The sequence below is a fragment of the Corythoichthys intestinalis genome, chromosome 11 (genome assembly GCF_030265065.1).
Source record: "Corythoichthys intestinalis isolate RoL2023-P3 chromosome 11, ASM3026506v1, whole genome shotgun sequence".
NCBI classification, from domain to species: Eukaryota; Metazoa; Chordata; class Actinopteri; order Syngnathiformes; family Syngnathidae; genus Corythoichthys; species Corythoichthys intestinalis.
This window is the reverse complement of record NC_080405.1, coordinates 41680295-41704484: the sequence shown is the minus strand read 5'-3', so window position 1 is coordinate 41704484 and position 24190 is coordinate 41680295. Positions and strand designations below refer to the sequence as shown.

General features: G+C 39.2%; 1 protein-coding gene across 3 annotated transcripts in view; it reads right to left on the bottom strand.

Annotated features, from left to right (window-relative positions):
• The window catches only part of sh3rf2 (SH3 domain containing ring finger 2), a 39047-nt gene that overhangs the window by 9365 nt on the left and 5492 nt on the right, over window positions 1-24190 (bottom strand). For 2 of the 3 annotated variants that reach the window (XM_057849690.1, XM_057849688.1), the window contains 5 exons: window positions 19408-19704; window positions 15235-15330; window positions 14477-14563; window positions 14002-14394; window positions 572-690 (listed from right to left, as the gene is read on the bottom strand). In XM_057849690.1, coding sequence (XP_057705673.1) covers window positions 572-690; window positions 14002-14394; window positions 14477-14563; window positions 15235-15330; window positions 19408-19704 — 992 coding nt within the window. The remainder of the gene's footprint in view (window positions 1-571; window positions 691-14001; window positions 14395-14476; window positions 14564-15234; window positions 15331-19407; window positions 19705-24190) is intronic. The other variant, XM_057849689.1, reaches the window with a different exon arrangement.

The following is a 24190-nucleotide window of genomic DNA, read 5'->3' as shown; positions in this document are numbered from 1 at the left end:
ACATAATTTTTAATATAAATTTGCGTTTGATGGGGGGGGGGGGGGGGGGGGGGGGGGGGGGGGGGGAGTTGACTTCCGTAGGTCCGTAGAGATGGTCACCAAGCACATATAGCAATATTCGAAGTGTAAATTTGTGAGCGAATTATGTAACTTAGGTTTTCCAGCTCTGTACATGTGTGGAAATGATGAGTTGCAGTTACACGATAACAGGAGGAGGGCGGGAGTTGTTGTCCTCATATCTAATTCCGTGAAAAGTAGTCTACTTCCAGGTCTTCCTCTTGGGCTTCTTGCTGTCGTGTTGCGGCAATTTGCTGTCGTGTTGTGGCAATTTGCATTCCCGCTGTGGCAATTTGCATTCGCGCTGTGGCAATTGGGGTTCGTGCTTTTGCATTTGGAGATCGTGTTGTAGCAGTTTACATTGGTGCTTTTTCTTTTGTAAAGAGTTTGAAACTGTTTTTTTTTTTCTCTTTTTGCAAAGTGTTTGGAGACTTAGCATTTCGCCTGACACCTCTCTGCCATCATAAGAATGTGGTTGACCTTAAACTGCATAAATTCTGAATCAAGGACTCACACGCTGATTGAGAGTTGCTGCGTGTTGGAGTTTTTGCCATCTGCCGAGGCGGAAGAAATTTGGGGGTTTGACAGCGCCATCGAGATTTTGGGTGGAGCTTCGTTGGCCATCTTCTCACTCTAACAAAAGGGAGGCAAAATAACTTGAATTTAAACGGAATAGTGGAACTTTTGCACGACACACAGATCAGAATAAAATTACTTTAGGACACATCTGATAGCATAATACAACATACAGTACATTGTGTATGGATGTTAAATCTCATGACACCCAATGCAAGGGGGTATGAAAAATACTTCTTGACACCATCAGAGAGGTAATTAAATGTTGTGTCGCTTGAAAAACGACAGACCTAAAAAAGTATACAGTACTGTACAATAAAACGTCATGTGTTAGTGGAACACAAAATGTTTGAGGAGCCCATTTGCAAAGATTCATTTCGGTAAGGTAACTACAGCAACTAAAACCATTTAAGGGATTAAAAACACTATTTATACGCAGCAATTTGCAGATTTCCATGCTATGCTCAACTCACTTGTTTACATGTACTGCTCTGTTACAGGACTCACTTTCACAGACACTGCAGTGCATGAATGCATTCAATTAAAAAGAAGCAGTAATGAATAAAAAGTCATTGGGAAAAAAAGAGGCCATAGAACTGAAAATTAACTTTAGATTTGGATTACAAAGATTTGCCAGCTTTGATGGCGATGTCTGCTTCTATTAAGGTAAGATGGGGATCAACCTACTTTATCATACATTAGGCAGCCCTCCATTTTTACTGAGCTTTGTGTGCTTCTTTATGGAACCACTTATATACTGTTCACTTTCAAAGTGTATCTTTTACACAAATGATGAATACAGATTTTTAATACACAAGAGAATTGTACAAATGTATTTAAGTGGGACTGTTTATAGTAAATTTACCCTCTTTACCATCAATAATTGGGAATTACTTATTGGCATATTGACTACCTATATCAGTTGTAACCATTTTTGGAAGAATATTGACTAACTTCATATCTGAGAATGTAAAATCTCATAGGCTTGAGCATTAGTACCAGTACCAAATAATTTTGAGAATGCAACAGTACATAACGGTATGCAATTTAGGGTAAGCTCACGATACGACATGCGACACAAGGCTCATGATAACGATTATCTAACGATACAACAATTATCGATACATGGGTCATAATATTCGACAATATTCTACAACTCAAACAAAAAAACAAGCTCTTTCCATCCTTCTGCTGTGAATTGAAATGAGTTTATCACTAGTAGGCGTCCAATCCATTTGAACTGGGAGGGTGGCAATCCCTCAGTCTTCAAACGGATTGGACATCTAGTACTAGTATTGCCGTCAGTGGCAGCCAATGAGTAAATTTTTTGGGGCATTCACAGTTCACTTCCTATTGATTGTGGAGCATTCACGGGTGACTTCCTGTTGATTCCGGGGTTTTTCACAGGGCACTTTCTTTTGATTCTAGGTTACTGAATAAGAAGTGACTCAAAATTAACAGGAAGTAACCTGTAAATGCCTTAAGATGAACATGAAGTGATGTGTAAATGCCCACAGATGAATTTGATGTCTGGCGCCGACAATGGTAGTCAGTGAGCTAACGTACGCACTATTCTAACGGAAGATATATCACCTTTTTCTTATATTATTACACTTCTAATGCATTCATTCATTCATTCATTTTCCATGCATCATGTAACATCATGCTGTTCACTTATTCAGCATGTTGTTCTCTATTGTATTTTTATATTAAATTGCCTTTCAAGATGACATTTGTGTTCTATGTGTTGGATTTTATCAAGTAAAGTTCCCACGAAAATGCGATTTATACTCCGATGCGACTTATATATGTTTTTTTCCTCTTGAGTGGGCATTTTGTGGTTGGTGCGCCTTATACTCAGGTGCGACCTATAGTCCGAAAAATATGGTATACGTAAGACATTATTTAAATCTCGTTGTACTCTGCACAATGACAATGAAAGCTCTCTACTCTATTTTCTATTCTAAAGTGGCACCAGGGACTTTGTTGAAAACTAACTTTTCATGTCATGGTTTCATCTTTCTTCCTTGACATTTCTCAAGTTACATTCGGTGATTCAATGATTTCCTCCAGCTTTTGACAACTATAGATTCAATACGAAAGAAATCTTGCCGGTCTTCTCAAGATAGGGGGGGCGTGGCTCAGTGGTAGAGTAATTGTCCCCCAACCCAGAGGTTGTGGGTTCGATTCTCCGCTCTGATGAACACGTCTAAGTGTCCTTGAGCAAGACACTGAACCCCACGTTGCTCCTGGTGCTGCGTCACAAGTAGGTGGATGGTGAGACAGTGTAAAGCGCTTTGAGCGCCTTGAAAGGTGGAAAAGCGCTATATAAGTGTAACACCATTTACCATAGCAAGGGCAATGTAACAGGACGGCCCAAAGGCACCCAGAAGACTTTGACCACTACATGATTTACTTTGTCATCGGCCAAATCTCATTATGTTTTCCTTTGGAGAGCTATTACTAGAGATGTGACCGAAAATTCGGTCGAAAATAGCTAAAATTTCATTTTTGGTTAAAAGGCTGAAGGTTTACCACCAAATAGTATGAAAAACAAACTTCACCATGGTTACTAAAATTTAGTTTACCAGTTCAAGGTCACTGTCTCGCAGGTCTGCCACTTGCTCATGTCTCCCATTATACAAAAATTACATTTTTTTCCCAATAGTGGTCGACAGCAGATTTCAAGAATGCATTCATGCAAGAGGATGAAAATTCCACAATTGTTCCTTATATGGCATGTTTTAAGGTTTCAATTACTATGACTAAAATATTTTTCTTCCATCACATTTTTTGGGTCACCCTGTATTTGCAAAATCAGTTCTTGTATTGGATCTCATTTAGTTCTGAAGCTATACCTTTCTTTATGCCTGAGAATCTGTATAGTAGATGATTCATGTAATTTAGTCCACTTCAATTGCTCTTTACAAAACTGAGGAATAATATTCCATGTCGCAGTATCAGCTTGATGCTATTTAAAGCACAACTAGTGCTTAAAGAATTAATTGTGGCCAGCGAAGCAAGAGGTTCCCTTTAAAGCAGGTGCCTAGATCCCGAGGCTTTATGGCCATTAGGCTGCATTGTGTATACGCTTGCATTCAATCCTACCACAAAACATAAACTAAGCTATAATTAACATTAAGTTATTGCTATTACCTAAAAGTCACTTTTGAGAAGCAGAGCTGTGAGGCACACATATAAAAAGGAGATAAAGTGCATCGAGTATGTCCTGAAGACATTCTGGCTTTCAGAGTAAATTGATGTAAATCTCAGTCATATGTCACTGTGATTTACAGGAGCAATGATATCTTTACTAGTAAGACCGTTAAATGTGAACAAGCTCCTGACGTAATGAGGGTAATTAATCATTTTTTGACGGCATTGACTCTTAGCAAGTAATACAGCAATAGAAAAGCACGACACTGCATTCTTCATGTATTTAATTATTGAAGTCTTTTCACTTCTCTGTGTCTGTCTTCTATTCTGGGTCCGTGTTTTATCAGATACAAGGGGGCCGTGTCCCACTCAAGAAGCAGTCACGCAATTGCCGCGTGCAATGACCCAGCAATGGCTAAGAATATTTACAAGGGGGCTAAATATGGAACTTATAAATCTGGGATGGAGAGCCTTATTTTCAATGAGGTCGTTTCAGCCTTTGCAAAGTTTTTTTACGACTAGAAGAAATTTATGAAAATATAGACTGCATTACTCAAACATCTTTATAATACATTTTTTAAAAAGGCTATAGGGCTTGTGTTAAAATAAGTCAAGAATGAAAAAAAGATTATTATAATTAAACTTGCAGGATATGTTTGTAATATGAAAAGGAATAGGTGATTAATTATGTGGTCAAAGGTTACAGAGGTCAGAATAGGAATTTTGCAATAAACTGATAACAGATTGGCATATTTTATTCAAATTTGCAGGTTTGGTGATAGTCTATTATAAGAAGAGAAAGCGCGAACGTTTGTTCATTTGCTCCTCCCAGTCAAAATTAATTGGATGTCAAGTGCCATCAATGGGGGCCTGTGAGTTATTATAAACAATATTCCAGTGGAAAATTTTACTCTCGTGGAAAATGTTGTTGCAACATATTGGTTGCTTTCTTAAACAGTGACATCTTTTTAAAACGATGTATCAAGTCTAGCCAGCAACACATCGATCACAATATATCACTGTATTGATATATTGTAACACACCTAGTTTTGGTGATGAGCAGCTTGCTTTATGCTAGCACAAAACATACTGTACATTACAGTTAAAGCAACACTAGGCAACAGTTTTGGTTGATTTTAGCGACACCGGCGGACAAAAGCGGTAGTGTTTTGCCAAAAGACAGACTCCATTTCCAATGAGGACCAGCGCACACCCGCACAGTGTCTTAAAATCTCCCTGTCACCTGCAGATGGATCAAACGACATGTCTGTTTCCAGCGGCTGTGTGAAGGATGTATAGTAATAAGGTAAGGAATCCAGCTGTGGCTAAACAATCGCATACGATGGTTAGCAACTGTATGGCTTAGTGTGGCTAAACCCCCCACCCGATCCGAACTCGTCATGACGAGTTCGGTTGAGGGGTTAGGGCGTCACGACAGCGATCGAAAGCCGTGCCAATGTTTATTCTGGAGTATCCTGGTGGCCTCCCTTTTTCCCCCCTCCTTGGACAAAACTTTTTCTCTGTTTTGTTGCTCTGCCATCTTTGCAGAATTCATGCGAAAGCGTTCGCATCGACTTCTGTCCTTATAATGAATGGGCAAATGGGGAATTGATGTATGCCGTAAAGCAGTCAACACATTTGTAGTTTTGTTATGTGGCAGGGTTCCTGCCACCCTCCTCAAAGTTAATTAGTCCTGGTGAAAGTGATACATACTAGGGGTGTGCCATCTTAGGCACCCCACGATTCGATTAAATTACGATTCAGGGTGCTACGATTCGATTTTTGAATGATGATCACGGTATCGACGATGATCGCTGTTATACATCGTACAGTACTGATAAAGTAGCCAAACAAATTTATGTCCATTATTTATTAAAATATCCTTATGATTCAACAGGAAAAATGGAAACATGCCCATACAACAAAAAGCTGCTCTTAAGCTGCTTAAGCTTTTTTATTAGGGCTGCACGATATCTATTTTTTGAAACAGATACCGATATCGATAACTTCCTGCTCCTCAAGGCCGATATCGATACGATAACCAATAATATACGTTTAATTTTTCAATGTATATTCACCTGAGTTTTTGAACACCTGTAGGTCAAAAATACTAGTGGTTGATTCAGCATAGATTTGCCTTTAACCGGACCAGTATTTTCATGATGACATGAACATTATTATAATGAACAAAACAAACACAAGAACAGTTTTGACTTAAAATAAAGTGTCCACATTCTTTTTTTCAAATAAATATAATTTGAGTCAATCACAATCAATCAGTCAATATCATTGACGATGTGTTCCCCTAAACAATGAGCACTGATTTAAAACAAACAAAAACCCAACAGGTATTATGCTTTGTCAGCATATAAAAAATCTGGTGCAACAGGAGAGGAGACTTTTGTTGTCTTGGTCCATGAAACAACTTTCTTAACCTGGCAATTATAGAACAGCAAGCCCACCAATAACCAAAAGGCCTCTCAAGAACTTGGAAACATAACACTGTAAAATGCAAACATTTGCTAATTGCCATAGTAAGGTTTATAACTGAGTGAAGGATAAATAAGGCCTCTAGAACGGTAACAAAACTTTGCATACTGGCAAAACGGGAGTAGAAAGAAATGCGACACCGTGCCAAAAATATTATTGATAGGCCTGATAACATATTGTTATCGGATTTATTGGGATGACGTCATAATTCCTATTTTTAATTAATTTATTATTTTACAAGAAAGTGCAAAAACATTAACCATTTTAAAGGGAGTACTTATTTCTCTCAACAATACAATAAAATTTACACTGGTGGAAAGAATTCCACATTTTCTGGACACAAACAAAGTGTCTTTAGAAATAAGACTTAACAAATATACTTTGTTTTCACAGTGTTACCCCCTTGTGTAACTCTTGGAGTGACAGGTGGAAATCACAACTGCTTTTAACACCGCCACACACACACTCATTACAGCGCGCGCACTTTCTTCTCTCCCTCCCGCAACAACAGATTTCTGTACTATTTCGCATGTTTGTAGTGTTACCGCTGTACTTAAATCATAGTTTTGCACGTTCTGCATATGAAATACACGTTAGCGAATTAGCTAATTAGCTTAGCGCTCGGCGCTAACTATTAACATCTCAAAAACAACAACAATAAAGGCTAAACGGTACAAGAGGGTTCGTGTACTCACCTCTTATAGACGCACACAGGTCTTAGCAACACACTCAGGACATTTTTCAATTGAAATGCCTTAAAACTACTGCTGGACATCTGAAAGACAAGTAACAACGAACTATCTTTTTTCCCATCTCGCTCTAAAAAATAACTTGCGCACAAAAGCGCGACCCGTGCTTCTGTCCCTGCCTGTCTCAAACACAAATTTATTTTCCAGTCTTTTAAAAAGGAGTAAATCTCTCTCCCAGCATCCATCATTTCATTGTGCGTGCGTCCGGCTGTCATAAAGTTATGAGGGAAAATCGTTTTTGAACCTTTATGAATCATAATCGAATCGTCACGTGTGGAATCGCAATGCATGTAGTAATCGATTTTTTTGGAACAACTCTAATACATACCCCCTCAAGATATAAAAGAGGTGTCATTCATCTAGTTGTCAGTCGACATATTACCACAAATGTTATGAAAACATTTACAAAGGTTGAAAAGTTACCTAGTGTTGCTTTAAATGGAAACAAAACAAGAATTTCGGAGGGACATCCAGTAATGTCACAGTTGTGCTCTGTTTTCATGTTTTCACTAGAGTTAAATTCTTATAGCCACTCTATTTACATTACATCTGGACAATTTATTTCAAACTTAGTTGGCTGAAACCTGATTTAAGAAAGCCCTTGGTTAGAGCATCATGTTTCAAGACAGACATCCTTAAAGAAAGCACAGCTTGTCTGCTATCACTGGCCCACTGATGTGTGAGTGGATGTTACCTGCTTAGTCAAGAGGAAGGAGTTTTAAAGCAGTGAGGGGAGAGAAAGAGATGGGGGTCTGTTATATAACAAATTTCACCAGTGACTCATCATCATCAGCATGAGAGAGATAAGCAGACGCACTGAGGGACTCTCCAAGCCTCCTACACGCTGAATCTACAGTATCTTTTATTTTTTTCCTCATCTTCCTACTTACTTGCGTTCATACAGCTCACAAATTTTGTTTTTGTTCTCTTCGAAAGCCCTTAAATATTAAAAATGTGATCATTGTCGCTCCTATTTTTTTTTTTTTGCACGAGGTGTGGGGTTTTCACGCACTTTATAAATGCAGGGCAAAGCACTGAAACTTCGACTGAATCAAAGGAAATCATTATCTCAGGAAGCAGGCACTTGGCAGAAAGTTAGATGGTGAAAACCTTGTAGAGTCTTTCATGTCTGTACTACATAACGTTATAGTGACTCTGTGTAGTTTCCTCATTAAATTGTGTGCCGCTCAAGGAGATTGATGGTCAGCACATATGTAACATTCCCATCTGTCCTTTTAAGTTTTTTTTTCCCCCACTTTTTTTGCAGAGGTTATCAGAACATATCCAGTGAGCATATGACCACATCTTTGCCCCTTTCACAATACCCTTGGTCTCATTTGGGATAAAATATAATTGTTAGCAAGAGATCCACATCACCCATCCATCATTCTGTCAAATGAACTCGTTTTGACGATCTATCATTGTAAATGAAATTACTGTACACTATAAGTACATAAAAGCAATCCGAAGCAACAGCTGCAAGAGAAATGATGCATCAGCTTTGTTTTAACACTATGTTCAAAGTGTGGGTGTTTAATACTGTACCAAATTATGCAAATAGAAATAGCAGGCTTTCAGTGTGATGAAATGCAGTTTAGCACCACGGAGAAGTCTAACTACAATGATGAAGTATTTAAAAGGCTGCTTTTGAGCAGTTTTATAAACAGTTCTTTTCCTTCGAATTGTAATAGTAACATTTGCGATAACGTCACATGATTTTGTACCATTTAACACCTTCTTGTGTTCCAATTAAAGGAAAAAACACACATGCACCTACTGTACCAATTGTTAGACTTGGGCACATTTGGTGGGCTAAAATAGTAGTTATTGCTAAATTTTCTGCCTCAATGTCGTGCAGCCAATTCCTGGAAATACTGGCTTTTAATTTTTCTTTACATTATTCTACACTATTGCACGTCAGAAAAATTAAATGTGTGTTTTTTCAATTCATTAAACAAGGTTCTTTCCGTTAGGATGGGAATGTTAAAGGTTGGCAAGTAGTGTCTATTTATTATAATACTTTCAATCATAGTATTTGTAATATTTGTTTATATTTTCTAAAGGGCTGTCAAAATTATCGCGTTAACAGGCGGTAATTATTTTTTAAAATTAGTCACGTTAAAATATTTGACGCATTTAACGCACATGCCCCGCTCAAACAGATTAAAATGATAGCACAGTGTCATATTCACTTGTTACTTGTGTTTTTTGGTGTTTTGTCGCCCTCTGCTGGCGCTTGGGTGTGACTGATTTTATGGGTTTCAGCACCATGAGCATTGTGTCATTATCGACATCAACAATGGCAAGCTACTCGGTTATGTTTTGATTGAAAATGTTAAAAATTTTATTCAAACAAAACCATTAAAAGGGCTTTAATATTAAATTTCTATAACTTGTACTAACATTTATCTTTTAAGAACTACAAGTCTTTCTATCCATGGATCACTTTAACAGAATGTTAATAATGTTAATGCCATCTTGTTGATTTACTGTCTTAATAAAGAAATACAGCACTTATGTACAGTATGTTGAATGTATCTATCAGTCTTGTGTCTTATCTTTCCATTCCAACAGTAATTTACAGAAAAATATGGCATATTTTATAGATGGTTTAAATTGCGATTAATTAATTTTTAAGCTGTGATTAACTCGATTATAAATTTTAATCGTTTGACAGCCCTAATTTTCTATAAAGTTAGACTTTAATAATAACTTTATCTGTTCTTCAGTTATCATTGACACAAACATACAGACAACAGAAAAACCCTGTTTTTAGCCCCAACAACAATAATAAAAAAAAATCAAACAAACAAAAGAAAATTTATTTCACAATAATCAAACTCATTGTTTGCAAATCACAGCGTTAGACGTCCAGTTCATTTAAAGCAACACTTTGCAATTTTTTAGTTTGGTACAGAAGCGGTAGTGTTTTGCCCTAAAATGCGTATGACGCCAAAAAGCAAGCTTAATTCATATTTCACGCTGTGTTTTATGCTCCTGAATGAAATGGACCGCTTGGATGTGTGTGGAAGCGATCGTTTTATATATTTAATTTTTGAATCGTGCGCCATGAAAATGAGTTACTTTCGGCTCCAGTTTCTGGTTTAGGACGAATGCGAATGTGACGTCACCCGGGTCACCGTCTCACAATACAGCATTGCTTTATAGCATGCAGATGGACTGCGGATTCAGCTGATTTTGCAGATTAATTTGTTTATTTTTCGTATCACGCCAGCCAAACGGCTGCAGAAAAATGTTGCTGCACCAGGGAGAGGCATCAGAGCCTTTTTGGGGTTTCAAAAGGTTCCCATTCACCGGCGGATATTGGCCAAAACAAGCCCCACTACCGTGGGGCCATTGGACTTACGAGGAAGTGAGTAAACGTCGTGTTTGTATTATGTCAAATACTGGGATCATTTTAATATGGAGGTGGCTTGCATTTTGTGGCTGACATGCACCTTGTCCACTCGGCCGATGACCAGCGGCTTATCGCACATCCCATGCCGGGAGAGCACTATACTCGGCTTATTGCCCTCTCGCTGTGCCCGGTGTTCTGTCAAATTTCCCACTCCATCAGAAATTGCAACTTTGTGTTAAAAATGGCCGCGAATACAGCGATTACAAAGTAAACACTACAAACTTACTTTAAATAAAGGACTATTTACTTGCGTTTGATCATAGATGGACACGTAGAAAAGCTCTCCTCAGACACAATCTGCCATGTTAGCTGCACAACAACTGCAGTCGCTCTCCTATGACTTTCCCGTCTTCGCCATGTAGTAAGGCATTATTTTGCCATATTCGTGTTGACCATGTTGCAGCTACGCGCGCATGTAGTAAGGTATTATTTTGCCATATTCGTGTTGACCATGTGGCAGCTACGCGCTCCTCCGACGTCGGCTGGTTTATCCGGCGGTCGTTGTCCAGCTGCTTCCATGTAAATGAGCCCTCTGCGCTCAGCAGGGGAACGACGAGCTCTAACTTGCTCACCGCCGGGTGGGTTGCCAATCGGCGAAGACAATCGACAACCCCGCTGCTGTGTGAAATGATCCGGGCTTGTTATGTGTGATTTTTTGCTTCGAAGACTTTGAAACTTTACTCGTTTCGGTTTAGCATGTCAACTAGCTGTCACGCCTCTTGGTTTGTTTACATTCTCCAAAGCCGGGGCAGGGAAATGACAAAAGCCCGACTAACTACGGTGGCATTAAATATCATTCGGGAGGTGCGAGTGTAAAGGTGAAGTCGACAGTTTTGACTATTATGGAGTAATTTTGCCATGTTGTACTGAATAAATGCATGTTTATTATTTCATATTCCATTTAGCTCAAGACTGTTATTTGTCATGACCATACCATTTATTTAGCTATTGAGGAAAAATACTTGGATAAAAAGAATATTCTGTAAAAATATTGGAGTTGAGAGACTGAAACAATGACATTTTGGGGCTCTCTTCGTCGCATTTTCCTCGTTCTGAATAATTCCCCCTCAATGGACTGAATAGTAAAACAGATGAAACCATTCTGCCGACGTCATCCTCCTGTTGGGGACGCTAGAGCCCTATAATGGTAGGCGTAGCTAACCGGCAGATTATAAGACTAATTTCTCGTCATCTGCACTTTGCCAAATTGCTTTATGTAGTCGAATCGTCTCAAAATATGATTATAATTCACATATTAATGCTATTTTAGACTTTTTTTCTCCAGTTGTACGCAGAATACTTCACTTCCCACGAGGACCAGCGCACACCCGAACAAAAAACAAAAATGTCGTAAAAATGATCAATGAATCAAAAATCAATCTCCCTGTCGCCTGCAGATGGATTAAACAACATTTATGTTTCCAGCGGCTGTGTGAAGGACGAATAGTAGTATGATAATGAATCCATTTGTGGATTATAACTATAGCATATGACGGTTAGCAACCGTGTGGCCTAGTGTTATTTTAGATATTTTTCTAAAGGGCCTTCTGTTTAGCCTCTTAAACTAACAGCTTCGCTGTGATGATTTTGGCCTTGGTTGTGTTGGAAGAGAAAAAAAAAAACATTCACTCATGTCCACCTCTGAGCAAAAACTGTGGGTGAGTTCCCAGGACTTTTGATAAAACTTGGAAAAGTTTTGGTCTGTTCACCTTCAACCTTCAATCTTAACTGTTTTCATTCTTAGCTATCTTTACATCAGTGTTGCTTTTGTTAATATGTTGACGTTTGTTATTGTTTTTTTAATGATGATGTACTAATGGTAACAAGTTCATGCTAATAGTTTAGCATGTTAGCTTACATGTAAACATGCGTGCATATGTATTAGTCTTTGCTCATATTTTGGACATGTTCAAATTCATTGCACTTGAGGAGTTTCGAAGAAATAAAATTACTATTGTTAAAACAAGTGTGTATTGTAAATGTTAATCCTAAATTGGTGGAAACATTTATTGTTTTTTTGGTAGAAGTGGGACTTTAACGCAATAAATATAGGTATTTCCAGAGTATTTTACGGAGTTACAAAAAAAATTCAAGCATTTTAATTGCTGGTTAGTTCCAAACAGGGAACATTTGTCAGTGTACAATTTTCTGGTACATGGACCAAAATCATTGCCTGGTATACCAGACTCACCGCTGTTCCAGCGATTGAGTCTGGCGACTGTCTGGCAGATCAAATTCCGAGGGCGGAGCAAGGCACAGCAAACAGACAGCGGAGTGGACCAATCAGCAACGGGCAGACGTGACGTTGTTAAAGCGACAAGTAATTAGCGTGAGCGGAGAATGGAGAAGTTTATTCAACATGGCTAGCACGAGCCATGTTGACTGTTGTCAATGACTTGTTTCGAGGTGTTTTTGGTCATTTAAAACTGGTTTTATCGCAGATTGGAACATATTCTCGGCTCTCCCGTTCGCCACCTGTGTTGTAGAGACGACTTTCGGCGCGCAGGAGTGACGTTACTCGTTAAGAACACGTCACGCAAATAAACGAATCTGATTGGACGGTTGATTTTGTATCTTGCTCGAGAGGCCGTTAATGGGCTGGGTCCCAGACTTTCTCACAGTGTTTGAAAAATACAGGGAGAATAGTCTGGCTGTGCCAGGCAACTAAAATCACGCATACACTAGCACAACTAATGGCTAACACATTTGACAGGTTAAATAAGCAAACTTCATGTAAAATATATAAATAAAAAATTTATTAAGATACGTTAATTAAAAAATATATATACATATATATATATATATATATATATATATATATATAAAATTAATGTCCTCATCTTTACATAATTCACTAACTTTTGCCAAATTTTTGCTACTTGGAGTTTGAGTATTCCGCCGGAGGAGTTGGTTGAAGTGGCTGGGGAGAAGGAAGTCTGGGCTTCCCTGCTAAAGCTGCTGCCCATGCGGCCAGACCAAGGATTAAGCAGGAGATAAAGGATGGATGGAGTTTTGGGGGCTTTCAAACAACCATTTGTTTTCCTGGTACTTCTACCAGAAGATGACCAACTTTGGACAGTTTAAAAGACTTTTAATGCTCATTTTGGGGTCGAATACTGCCATGTAATTAAAATGTGGTTAATCAACATCAATTAATCACCTATGTCCCACCACTATTTTATCCTAATACTAAAACCTTGAAATTTATACAGACCAAAGCTTTTGGAGTGTTAAAGACTTTGTCCAGAAGACTTAGAATAAAACTAAAAGGGCTGTTGAATGCCAAAATCAACACTGCTTCAACATGTGTTTTGTTTTAACAGAGGACATTTAATCATGCAGAGGGAAAAATCAGGGTAACTCCCCTGTTTTCATTCCTTGAGCCTTACGGCAACAGTCTTCGCCCTGAACCCCTGAGAACAACCTGATCTTTTCAAATCAAAACAGCTCCCTCCTCACAAAAAGCAGCACATTTTATTCCGACTAAAGCAACAGAAACCAATAAACCAATGAGAAGTTATAAAAAAAATAAATAAATAAAGGCATGTGACTCACCAGTAACAGGTGTCTGTGCGGGCCGTCAGAGTGCCGTCGAACTCGCTGAGAGTTAGCTCTTGAAGGATGTACGTGTCCACGAGCAGGGGGTCGCACAGAGGAGCGGTGGGACTGTCGCTGGAAGTTTACCCCACTGTTGTTGTTTGTATCAACTGCAGTCGTGCGGGGAAAGTTGCCACTGCTGGATCTTGACTGTTTACGTGGGTTGGAAGGTGCCAAAACGCTGGCAAGAGGAGTCTTTGCGGGAACTTGCGTGACTCTATGATTTGCGGTCTTGTTGGCTGCTTCTGAGGCCTTGTCTCTGCTCCTGCTTCCGGTCCGATGCTGAAATTCTGCTGAGTCACTCTTCCGTGGACTCTTTCCCTCCAGGAGTTTGGTTGCCACAGAGTTTAGCTGGGGAAGAAGGAAAAAGCAAAGCGATGTCAGCTCCTTATAGCCCCGACTTAACCTCTCAAAGTCTACCTGTCACTTGCACCTGACAGGCTGAGTGCTGAGCAGTGAAGCTGCTGTCTAAATACCGTTGCTCACCACTCCGCTCACCCACTCCAACTTGTTGTACGGGCTGGCGGGAAGATAAGTAACAGCCAGTAAGCCTGGAAGGATCGACTGCTGAGCTGAGAGAGGAGCGCGAGGCAAGGTGAAATATAGAGCGTCGCAGACGGGCACAGCTGGGTTAATGCTTTCACTCACCACAGTGATGTGCTGTTATGCCATTCGAGCAGAGAAAGCATTAGTGTGTCTTCACGCCTGGCTGCACAGCACGAGGAGAGGGAAGAGGAGGAGGATGAAAGAGTCCAGAGGTAGAAAAGATTGGAAGACTGCTGAGGCGGAGCTTGAGGAGAAAGATACGGAGGAGTATGATGAAGACAGGACCGACAAGGGGAGGGGAAGTGCTTGGGAGAATAAGTGAGGAGGGAAAAAAAACCTCAGATGCCAACACGTTAACCCCAACGTGTGAACCAGCAATGTGTCCCAGCATGCAGCAGGTTTATTCTCCGTGTCAGGAAGCACAAAGGAAAACAAATGACAGTCAGCGAGCTAAGCAAGCGCAGCGAACCTGACTAATGAGCATCTGCACACACAGCAGGGCTTCAAAGTTGAGTTCCCCATCCTCAGCGCTTTGCAGCCACTGAGTGGCACTTAGGGATGAATGCAAAGATTTGCGTGGAAGAGAGACGCAGGAACCTGGAAGTTCCCGAAAATTCATCCGTGTAAGATGAGAAGAAAACTCACCTCGGTAAATTGTAGAGGGCAAATTCCTATCCTGTCACCCATCTTGGCTTCAATCCAGTGTTCATCCACTCTTCTGATGACAGTGAGTATGTCTCCCTGGAGAGCACAAACACACGCAAGCAAAGTTATTAGGGAAGCAAAAGTGACAAAGAGGTGACACTGTTGGAAATATGATGATGATGATAGCTTGACAGTTTTTTAAATGGTTATATATTCACCCATCATTAGGGGCAGAGTCCATTTTTGGTCATAAAAAAAACAAAAAAAAACAAAAAACAATCCCATAAAGACCTGGAATCCACATTTATCACATTTTGGGTCATGTAGGCTACACAATAAAACATGATGTATGTGGCTGCCAAGTCAATTATAATTTTCTTACATTCATGATTAGTGTCATTGTATTGTATTGTATTGTCATTATTATTTTTTTAAATAATATTTTTAATTTAAAAATGATAATGAAAACAAAATGAGTAGAAGAGCACTCCTGGCCTAGGCGACCAAATTCAATTTGGCTCTGTGACCTTTAACCTCATGACCCCAAAATTTAATCATCTTTCATATTACAAATATACAGTGATCCCTCATTTTTCGCGGTTAATGGGGACCAGAACTCACCACGATAAGTGAAAAACCGCGAAGTAATTGAACTTTCTCATGCATGGTCATCATTTTTCTTTTCTTCTTGGGTTCGCTAGAAGATTGAGCAGGAAGAGGACGCTTTGGAGCCATTTTCCTTTGATAGCAGCAAGGTTAAACATCTCAGCCAATCAGCGTGCGACATTCCCGAGTGATGCTGGCCAGCGAATCGGAGCGGTGGAATATGAGTAGGGCAGGCTCCCCTTGCCCTATGTTAAGGAACGGGCAGATTTTACACCATATTTTCTCCATTATTTTAATTTTTTATGCATGTATATATATTTTTTTGACTGAAAAAAAATTCGCGATAGACTGAAACCGCGAAATTCAAAGCACAAAGTAGCGAGGGATCACTGCATTTTGCAAGTTTGATAATCCCTTTATATTCTTTCTTGAGTTATCTTGAACACAAACACAGATAGACATACATACTAGCAGACAAGAAACAATACATAACCTACATCCAATGCATTTAAACTGTTTCAGTGCTGCGAGAGGTGAATGATCGCTGCTAGCCCTCCCGGTCAAACTCAATTGGATGTCTAGCATCCAAGTGATGAGTAGGCCTGTCGCGAACACAAATTTTAGTAGGCGATACATTGTCTCAATCGTTGCCGATATGCGATATTATTGCCTGTTTTTTTTTTTCTCAACCTATTCAACCACGAATATAATGACAATACATCCGAACAAATCACCGATTCAAATGCAACAAACTATATTAAAATTTATAAATATTTAAAATGAATGAATGAATGAATAAAAAAAAATACACAATGCCTAAGTCATTTTAAAGCTAGTTAGGTGCAGAATATGAAATAGGTGAGAAACGCAATGTCATTTTTGTTGTCTACCAATTAGAGCCCATTAAAAGTGTCAATTTGATCCAAAATGACTGTCATCTTGTCCTGCAAAGTGTGCATGCAACAAATTTGAAGCCCAATTATTATCATTAATTACATCATAATTTCATTACCAATCACATTTTTCATAATGGGTGTCACTTCAAATTTATTCTTAGTGTAGCATCTGAAGTATATGTGATTGCCTCCAGAAATCTGAACATGACGTGCTTTTATTTTGAAATGTCCACCGGAAGTACGTTTGCTAGGCCACTAACCGTAAGCTTTACACTTAGTAAAACGAAATAAAACCAAAGTGCACTTCGCTTTCGTGATGCACGTGGTATCAGTTATAGATTTTCTTTTGTTTGCATTGCTTGCAAATTCTTTAATCCAGCAGGTTTTCATGTTTGAAGTGTTACCTTTTAAACGCAATTTTGCGTTGTAGAGAAGACGGCCAATGTTTTATAGCAGGCTAAATTGGTTAGTACGTTGTCTTTTTTCCATTAGCCTTAATGTAGCAATGCTAACGTTTTACAATGTTTAATATAGAAGTGTTTCCTTATTTCGTATGTATGAACTTTAATTCTATGGTGTATCTATGGCCAATAAAAATCTGTGGAAAGCTACTGGAGTCTCATACGCAATTAACATGCACGTGTGCTGAGTGCACGCAGCACACGCACGCACAAATGTATGTACGCACGCACGCGGCGATAAATCGCAGCCGGCAAAATTAGCGCCCGTATTTTTATTTACCATGCGATAATTTGACTTATTGCATATCGCGACAGGCTTAGTGATGGGCATCCAATGAGTTGAGTGCCCTATAAAGGGTTAAAGCCTGATCACTCATGAGGCATCTACGTGTCTCTGTGAAAGCTAGCCATGACGCTATAAAAAACATCTCCATTAAAAAGACGAAAGAAAGGCAAGACTCAAGTGTGCCTATAATGGAAAGCATACAGCAAGAAGGCCCTTATATAACTCTCTCAGAAATCCTTCAGGGCCACAATGAAATCTCCCAAAACAGTGAAAAGGACAAAATACACACACATACCAAAAAAAAAAAAAAATGACCATGACTACTGTGTAGAAATATTTGCTCAACAAGGAACTGAAAGTGCTTGGCAAGATACAAGAAGCTGAAAAAGACACCAAATACCTGGTGAGAGATTACAGTGACCCAGTGAGATCAGTTACCTTTCAGAAACAGGACAATGTGATACTTGTGTCAAGTCAAAGGCATCAAAAAGTGTTTGCTATGTTCTGTTGAAAGACAAAATTCCAAGTTCCAAGAACAAAGGATCCCGGTTTCAATTTGTATGTTTTATCTGTACAGGATTTTTTTGTGCATGCAAATCAAAGAAAACTAAATCATAGTTGTCATACTCCAGGCCGAGGGGCCAGTTTCAGCCCGCCACAGTATTTTGACAGGCCTGTGAAAATTAATCATGTGCATTGAATTCATGTTTGTGGCCAAAAATCAAATTCAATTAAAATTTCTACGAATGTCCTGACCGCAAATTTTTGCACCGAGCCCAAGTCACTTGATTTTGAGAATCTGCAGATACTGTACAGTCTTGATCCAATGCCGAAAAAGTAGTCTTTTTTTTTTTTTTTTTTTTTTTAATGTTTACAGTACTTTTTATTCCATATTTTCCGGGAGTGTTGTGGGGTATAAAACACATATATTTTTGTTTCTTTTGGTAATATTATTGTATTTCTGGATTATTTTGTTACTTTTTAAAAAACTGATCCTTTTCATCCGATTATGATCCTTTGAAAAATGGCGAGATTTCTGATAACGTGATCGGATCAGGGAGATCCCTAAAAATTTCTGTGGTCGTCAATGAAAGATCGAGCACTGCAGGAGTCAGAACCCCCCGCCCCCCTTTTTTTGAGAAATGAAAAATTTTTTAAAATATAATTGAAAAACATTTTTTTTTCTCCTCTTTTTCGCTTACCGGTATTTAAAAATGGAAAAAATATTTTTTTCCCCCACTCTTTGTTTTTATTTACTTTTTTAATATTTATTTGTATTTTTATTACAAAAAGATATTTTATTTATTTCATATCATTTATTAATATTATGATTAATTTTCATTACAAAAAGAAAGAAAAAGTATATTTGCTATTGAAGAGCTGGGGAAAAAAAGGATTTGGATCATTTTTAGATCAACCAGTTGTCTTTAAACAATCCATTGACTACCAAGATAGTTGGTTCATTTGATAATCAATTGGTTGTCAGTTAACGGTGGCAGGCCCAGCTGGCAGACATAACAGGTCGAACTGAGTCTACCATGTGGTCCATGTCAACGATTAGTTTGACAACCCTGTTCTAAATCAACATTAAAATGCCTGCACATTCTAGTATATTATCATAACAAATAGATGGCTACACCTGTTCTGGGAAGACCTCACTTTTTATTTATCTTCACTTTGCTTAAGTACTTAATTTCTTAAGTACTTAATTTCATTCACTTTTGCTCGTGCAGAACGGGGCGTGAACCTGAGAGTTCAAGCAAACAGATGTGGAAGCTAAGCTCATCTATTAACAAGTTGCATCCTAAATCCACTCACAAAATTTCGAATCATAGTAAATCAAGCCCATGGTTATTATTGATGTCTGAACTCTGACCTCATCGCTTGCATTTTCCGGAACATGTTAGGATTACGAGACACATACCTTTCGGAAGCTTAGACATGAATCGTCGCTCTCCACGTTCATCTCAGTGGGACTAAAGTCACACAGTGTTCGACAGAGAGCCATCGACTGCTGGTGGGGCGACGTTTGAGGCGTTTGGCTGGCAGCTTGCACCGTGCCGGGAGTGACAGATGCACCACTGTTGTCGCTAATTTGTCTGTGGAGCCAGTCCTCGCTCTGTGTCGCTCTATATTTCTGAGTGATGCCGTTCACAGTGGTGAGAATCAGCTCTCCTTCGGAATCTCCTTGTTGGCTGTATATTGAGGTTCTTGGAGAAACCTGACGAACAGATGAAAATTGCACACAAATTCAGCTGAAAAAAGTGCTGTTAATATCTTCGATAAGTCCAATCAAAAACCATACTACAATGGAAGTAGGTCTGCACAATATTGTGTTTGAACATCGCCATCGCGATGTACGGATGTGCTAACAGGTAGTCCCCGGGTAACGACATACTCTACTTACGCGACACCGACTTTTCGACGCTGAAGTCTCGTCCACCATTCTGTCCAATCGTGTTTTTTTTTTTTTTTCTCAGACGCGTAAACAGTACCTAGTTCTTGCCCTGCCTCATCCCCCCAGCAGCATCGGCCACCGTCTTACAGTTCCTGACGGCGTCAGGTCCCATCCGCTGTCATCTCCGGTTCTCATGTGTCCGCCCGGGAAGCGCCCTTTTCGGCTTGGGAGAGTCGTGACACCCACCCCAACCTCTGGTTTTTACGTGGCCGTCACCTTTTTCGGACTTCCCACTTCCTTATTCTCATGCTCCTGCTGCGCCGACTCCTCTTGCGAGTCCCATTCCGTTTTATTTTTTAGTTCAGACACTAGCCTCACATTAAAAGAGGTGACCTGAGCGGCCATGATATCCCTCCTCTCTCACCTCCCTACCCTTTCCACAGCGCCCTTTTCTCTCTGCAAAGGGACTCACGAGTAAAGCCCGAATAGTTTTTTCTTCTTCCTTTTTTAAAGCTCGAATAGTCATTCAATATAACGGCGATTAATACAACGTACCTCACAGCATCTTATTTTTTACTTGATCTTATTAATATGACACATAACACATGTTTTTGGACAGTTCTTTTGTATTTAGAGGTACTTAAAGGGTTAATTCCGACTTGCGCAGAATTTCGGGTTACGTCGCCATTCTAGAAATAGAACTCGTTCGTGACCAGGGGACTACCTGTAGTACCATCGCAGGATTGCGATTTTTTTCTCTCTCTCTTTTTTTTTTAAACAAGCGAACGTCTATTTTGCTTCATAAAAGCAGCACATGTGCAGGTCTCAGGGAATTATATGAATTCAATTTGCTCATGGTGAGTCAACCAAAGTCTTCTCAAACAGAGCTATTGAAGTCATCTGGTGAAAATTCTTCTAGTTTTGATGTCGCAATATACAGTATATCGCAATTCAGGCTGGGAACCTCTGGATACTTTACGATACCATACAAGGCTCACGATAACAATCTCTCCATATGACACTACAACAATTATCAATACATGGGTCAGGAAACCATTCTACAATACCTATTTTACTATACAAGTAATAAACAGAAAAACAAGCTCTTTTCCTCCTTCTGCTTTCAAACGGATTTGACGTCCATGCCAGTTAATGTAAACCAATGAGCTTAATGTCGGTAAATGCCCTAAAATAAACAGCAAGTGACCTGTAAATGCCCCGAAAATCGGAAAGACCGGCTGCATATGCTCTGGTTTCGGATGAACGAAAGCCCCCCTCCACTAGTCTAAATGTATTGGGCATCTCGCGGCATCACTGGCAGCCATTGAGTTAACAGAGACACTATTCAAGTGGAAGATTTTGGTAGCAACTTGTTGGTTTTAAACAGTGACACCTTTTGAATATACTGATTCTTGGCAGGAGCATATCAATACCGTGTTGGGATACAAAGTACCATGATTAGGGGTGTAACAGTACAAAAAATCTCGGTTTGCTACGTACCTCGGTTTTGAGGTCAGGGTTCAGTTCATTTTCGGTACAGTAAGAAAACAAAATGCTAAATATAAATGTGCTAGTTGTTTATTACACACCTTTGTGCTTTCAACAATAGGAACATTAGCCTATACAAAGCTAGAATTCTGCTCAAAAAGTAGCGGGTATTTAAAGATAATCCGACAACAATTTGCCTTTCAGTATTGGTCAGCTTTCTTTTTGTAAGAAAGAAGAAAAAAGAAGTCCTGTGCTAAAGAGAAAAGCAATCCCAATGACAAAGATTTTAAGATCTATTTTACAAATGAAATGCCTCAATGAATCTTTTTTTTTTCTTATGAACGGTTTTCAAAAGCTTTATTGGTGGATTTTCTCAAGTTAAAGCGCCACACAGAAATTAATAAATGTAATTGTGTAAGCAGGATCTGTGTATTATTCTTATTATTTAATTACAGGTGTTTTAACTCATTTCAATGCACTTTATTAAAACGGGCTATAATTTATTTTATTATGTGTTCATATTTTACAAATGTGATTTAGTATTCATTTATATTGTATAGTTTATGTTGTATAACTTTTGTTCCTATGTGAATATTAGTTCCTACTTTTGTTGTGGTAGGGGGTTTTTGTATTGAACACGGGGCCGTGTTGGCTATAATTAGAGCAGAGAAGACAGCAGTAAATCAACAAAGACAAGTCAGCTGTGCCCCGATCTACCACTCAAGAGATCTGATGGACTCAAAAAGTGGGTTACGATTACATATTAGTTTTAAAATACATGATAGGGATTTCTTTGTGTCGATCGGAAACTATCAGTCAGAAACTATCAGTCAGAACGAACCAAATTCACGTGTGGAGTCCCTCAAGGGTCAATTCTTGGACCACTCTTATTTAACATCTATATGCTTCCGTTAGCTCAGATAATGGAACAGTATGATATCTCATATCATGCCTATGCAGATGACACACAACTGTACATTTCTGTGTCCCCACATGATTATAGTCCCTTAGTCTCCCTGAGCAAATGCATTCATCAAATCAATGAATGGATGTGCCAGAATTTTCTCCAGTTAAATGTGGAGAAGACAGAGGTGATCATTTTTGGGCCAAAAAAGGAAAGGTTAAAGATAAGCGGCCAACTTAGCACAATGTCACTTACAGCTACAAATCAAGTCAGAAACCTTGGCGTAATTATTGACTCAGACCTAAAATTTGATAGCCATCTAAAGTCCGTCACTAAATCCGCTTATTACCACCTAAAAAATATAACCAGAATTAAGGGGCTTCTGACTCAGCAAGACATGGAAAAACTTATGCATGCATTCATTTTCAGCAGATTGGACTACTGCAACGGTATATTTACAGGTCTTGATAAAAAATCAGTCAGGAAGCTGCAGCTAGTACAGAATGCTGCAGCCAGAGTCCTCACAAATACAAGGAAGCTGGACCACATTACACCGGTTTTGAAATCGCTACACTGGCTTCCAGTGAGTCAAAGGATGGACTATAAAATACTACTGCTCGTCTACAAAACACTTAATGGCCTTGGACCAAAATACATGCTTGACTTGTTAGATTCCTATGAGACATCTAGACCCCTAAGGTCGTCTGGAACCGGTCTTCTCCATGTTCCAAGAACAAGAACCAAGCAGGGTGAGGCAGCATTTAGTTATTATGCTCCTCACCTCTGAAACAAGTTACCCGGACGTCTGAAGTATGCTCAAACTGTTAGCTCCTTTAAATCAGGGCTAAAAACGCTTTTGTTTAGCACTGCATATCCATAACTGTCTATATAATTCAATCTATCTGCTTTCTATTCCTCTTGTGCTAATCTCCATTGCTGATTTCAATTGTTATTATTTGTAGTAGTTTTTTATTTTTATTTATTTATTTTTATTCTGTGAGTAAATGCAATCTTTTGTCTTGGTTTTTACGTTGTGTTGATTTAAATGTGATTTTTATGGTCTTCATGTGATGTAAAGCACTTTGAATTGCCTTGTGTTGAATTGTGCTATATAAATAAATTTGCCTTGCCTTGCCTTAAAATCGACCGGATCCACCATACTTTTACACGAGTGACTTCCGGTCTGCCTGATCCTAGCTACCGGTAGTAGTATTGACGCAGGAGGGTCGCATCTCGCGTCAAATAATAAACTCTGCCGTTCTTTTCGCGTGCGTCGTGTTGAGCTGCTTCTGGGACGCGTCTAACACGCGGTCGCACTGCAACTGGTGTGCATTGGCTGATTGACTTTAACGCCCGCGTTTCACTGCGTTCTTGCGGTGGCCACGTTGTCGCGCCGTTGACGTTTCTGGGTTATACTGTCCCACCGTGTTGGTCCTCATCATAGTAGAGAAGACGGAGTAAATATAATCTACACAAAGAAACTGTAACCCGATCGACTCACAGCCTCGAAAAGAAAGGGTTACATACGTAAGAAACTCGTTCGGTACGCCTCTGTTCCGAACAGAGCACCATGTACCGAAACGGTTCAATACAAATACATGTACCGTTACACCCTTAACCATGATATATCACTAATTCAATATTTTGTCACACCACTAATTCCAATATATCGCAAACCCCCAAAAAGTCGCAACGTCAGTTACTTTTGTCCCCAATATTGTTGAGCCCTGAATGGAAGCAATTCGATTGTACCCTTTTCTAGTTCAATTGAGTTTGACCTAAAAGAATATGCAGAGAGAAAAAAGCTCCGCACTTGATGCGATTCTCTATCATGCTTCTTATGCACCTACTCCTATTTGGTAACGCAAAGCGTAGGTTGGAAAACAAAAATGTGACTTTCTGACCATTCAAACTCAC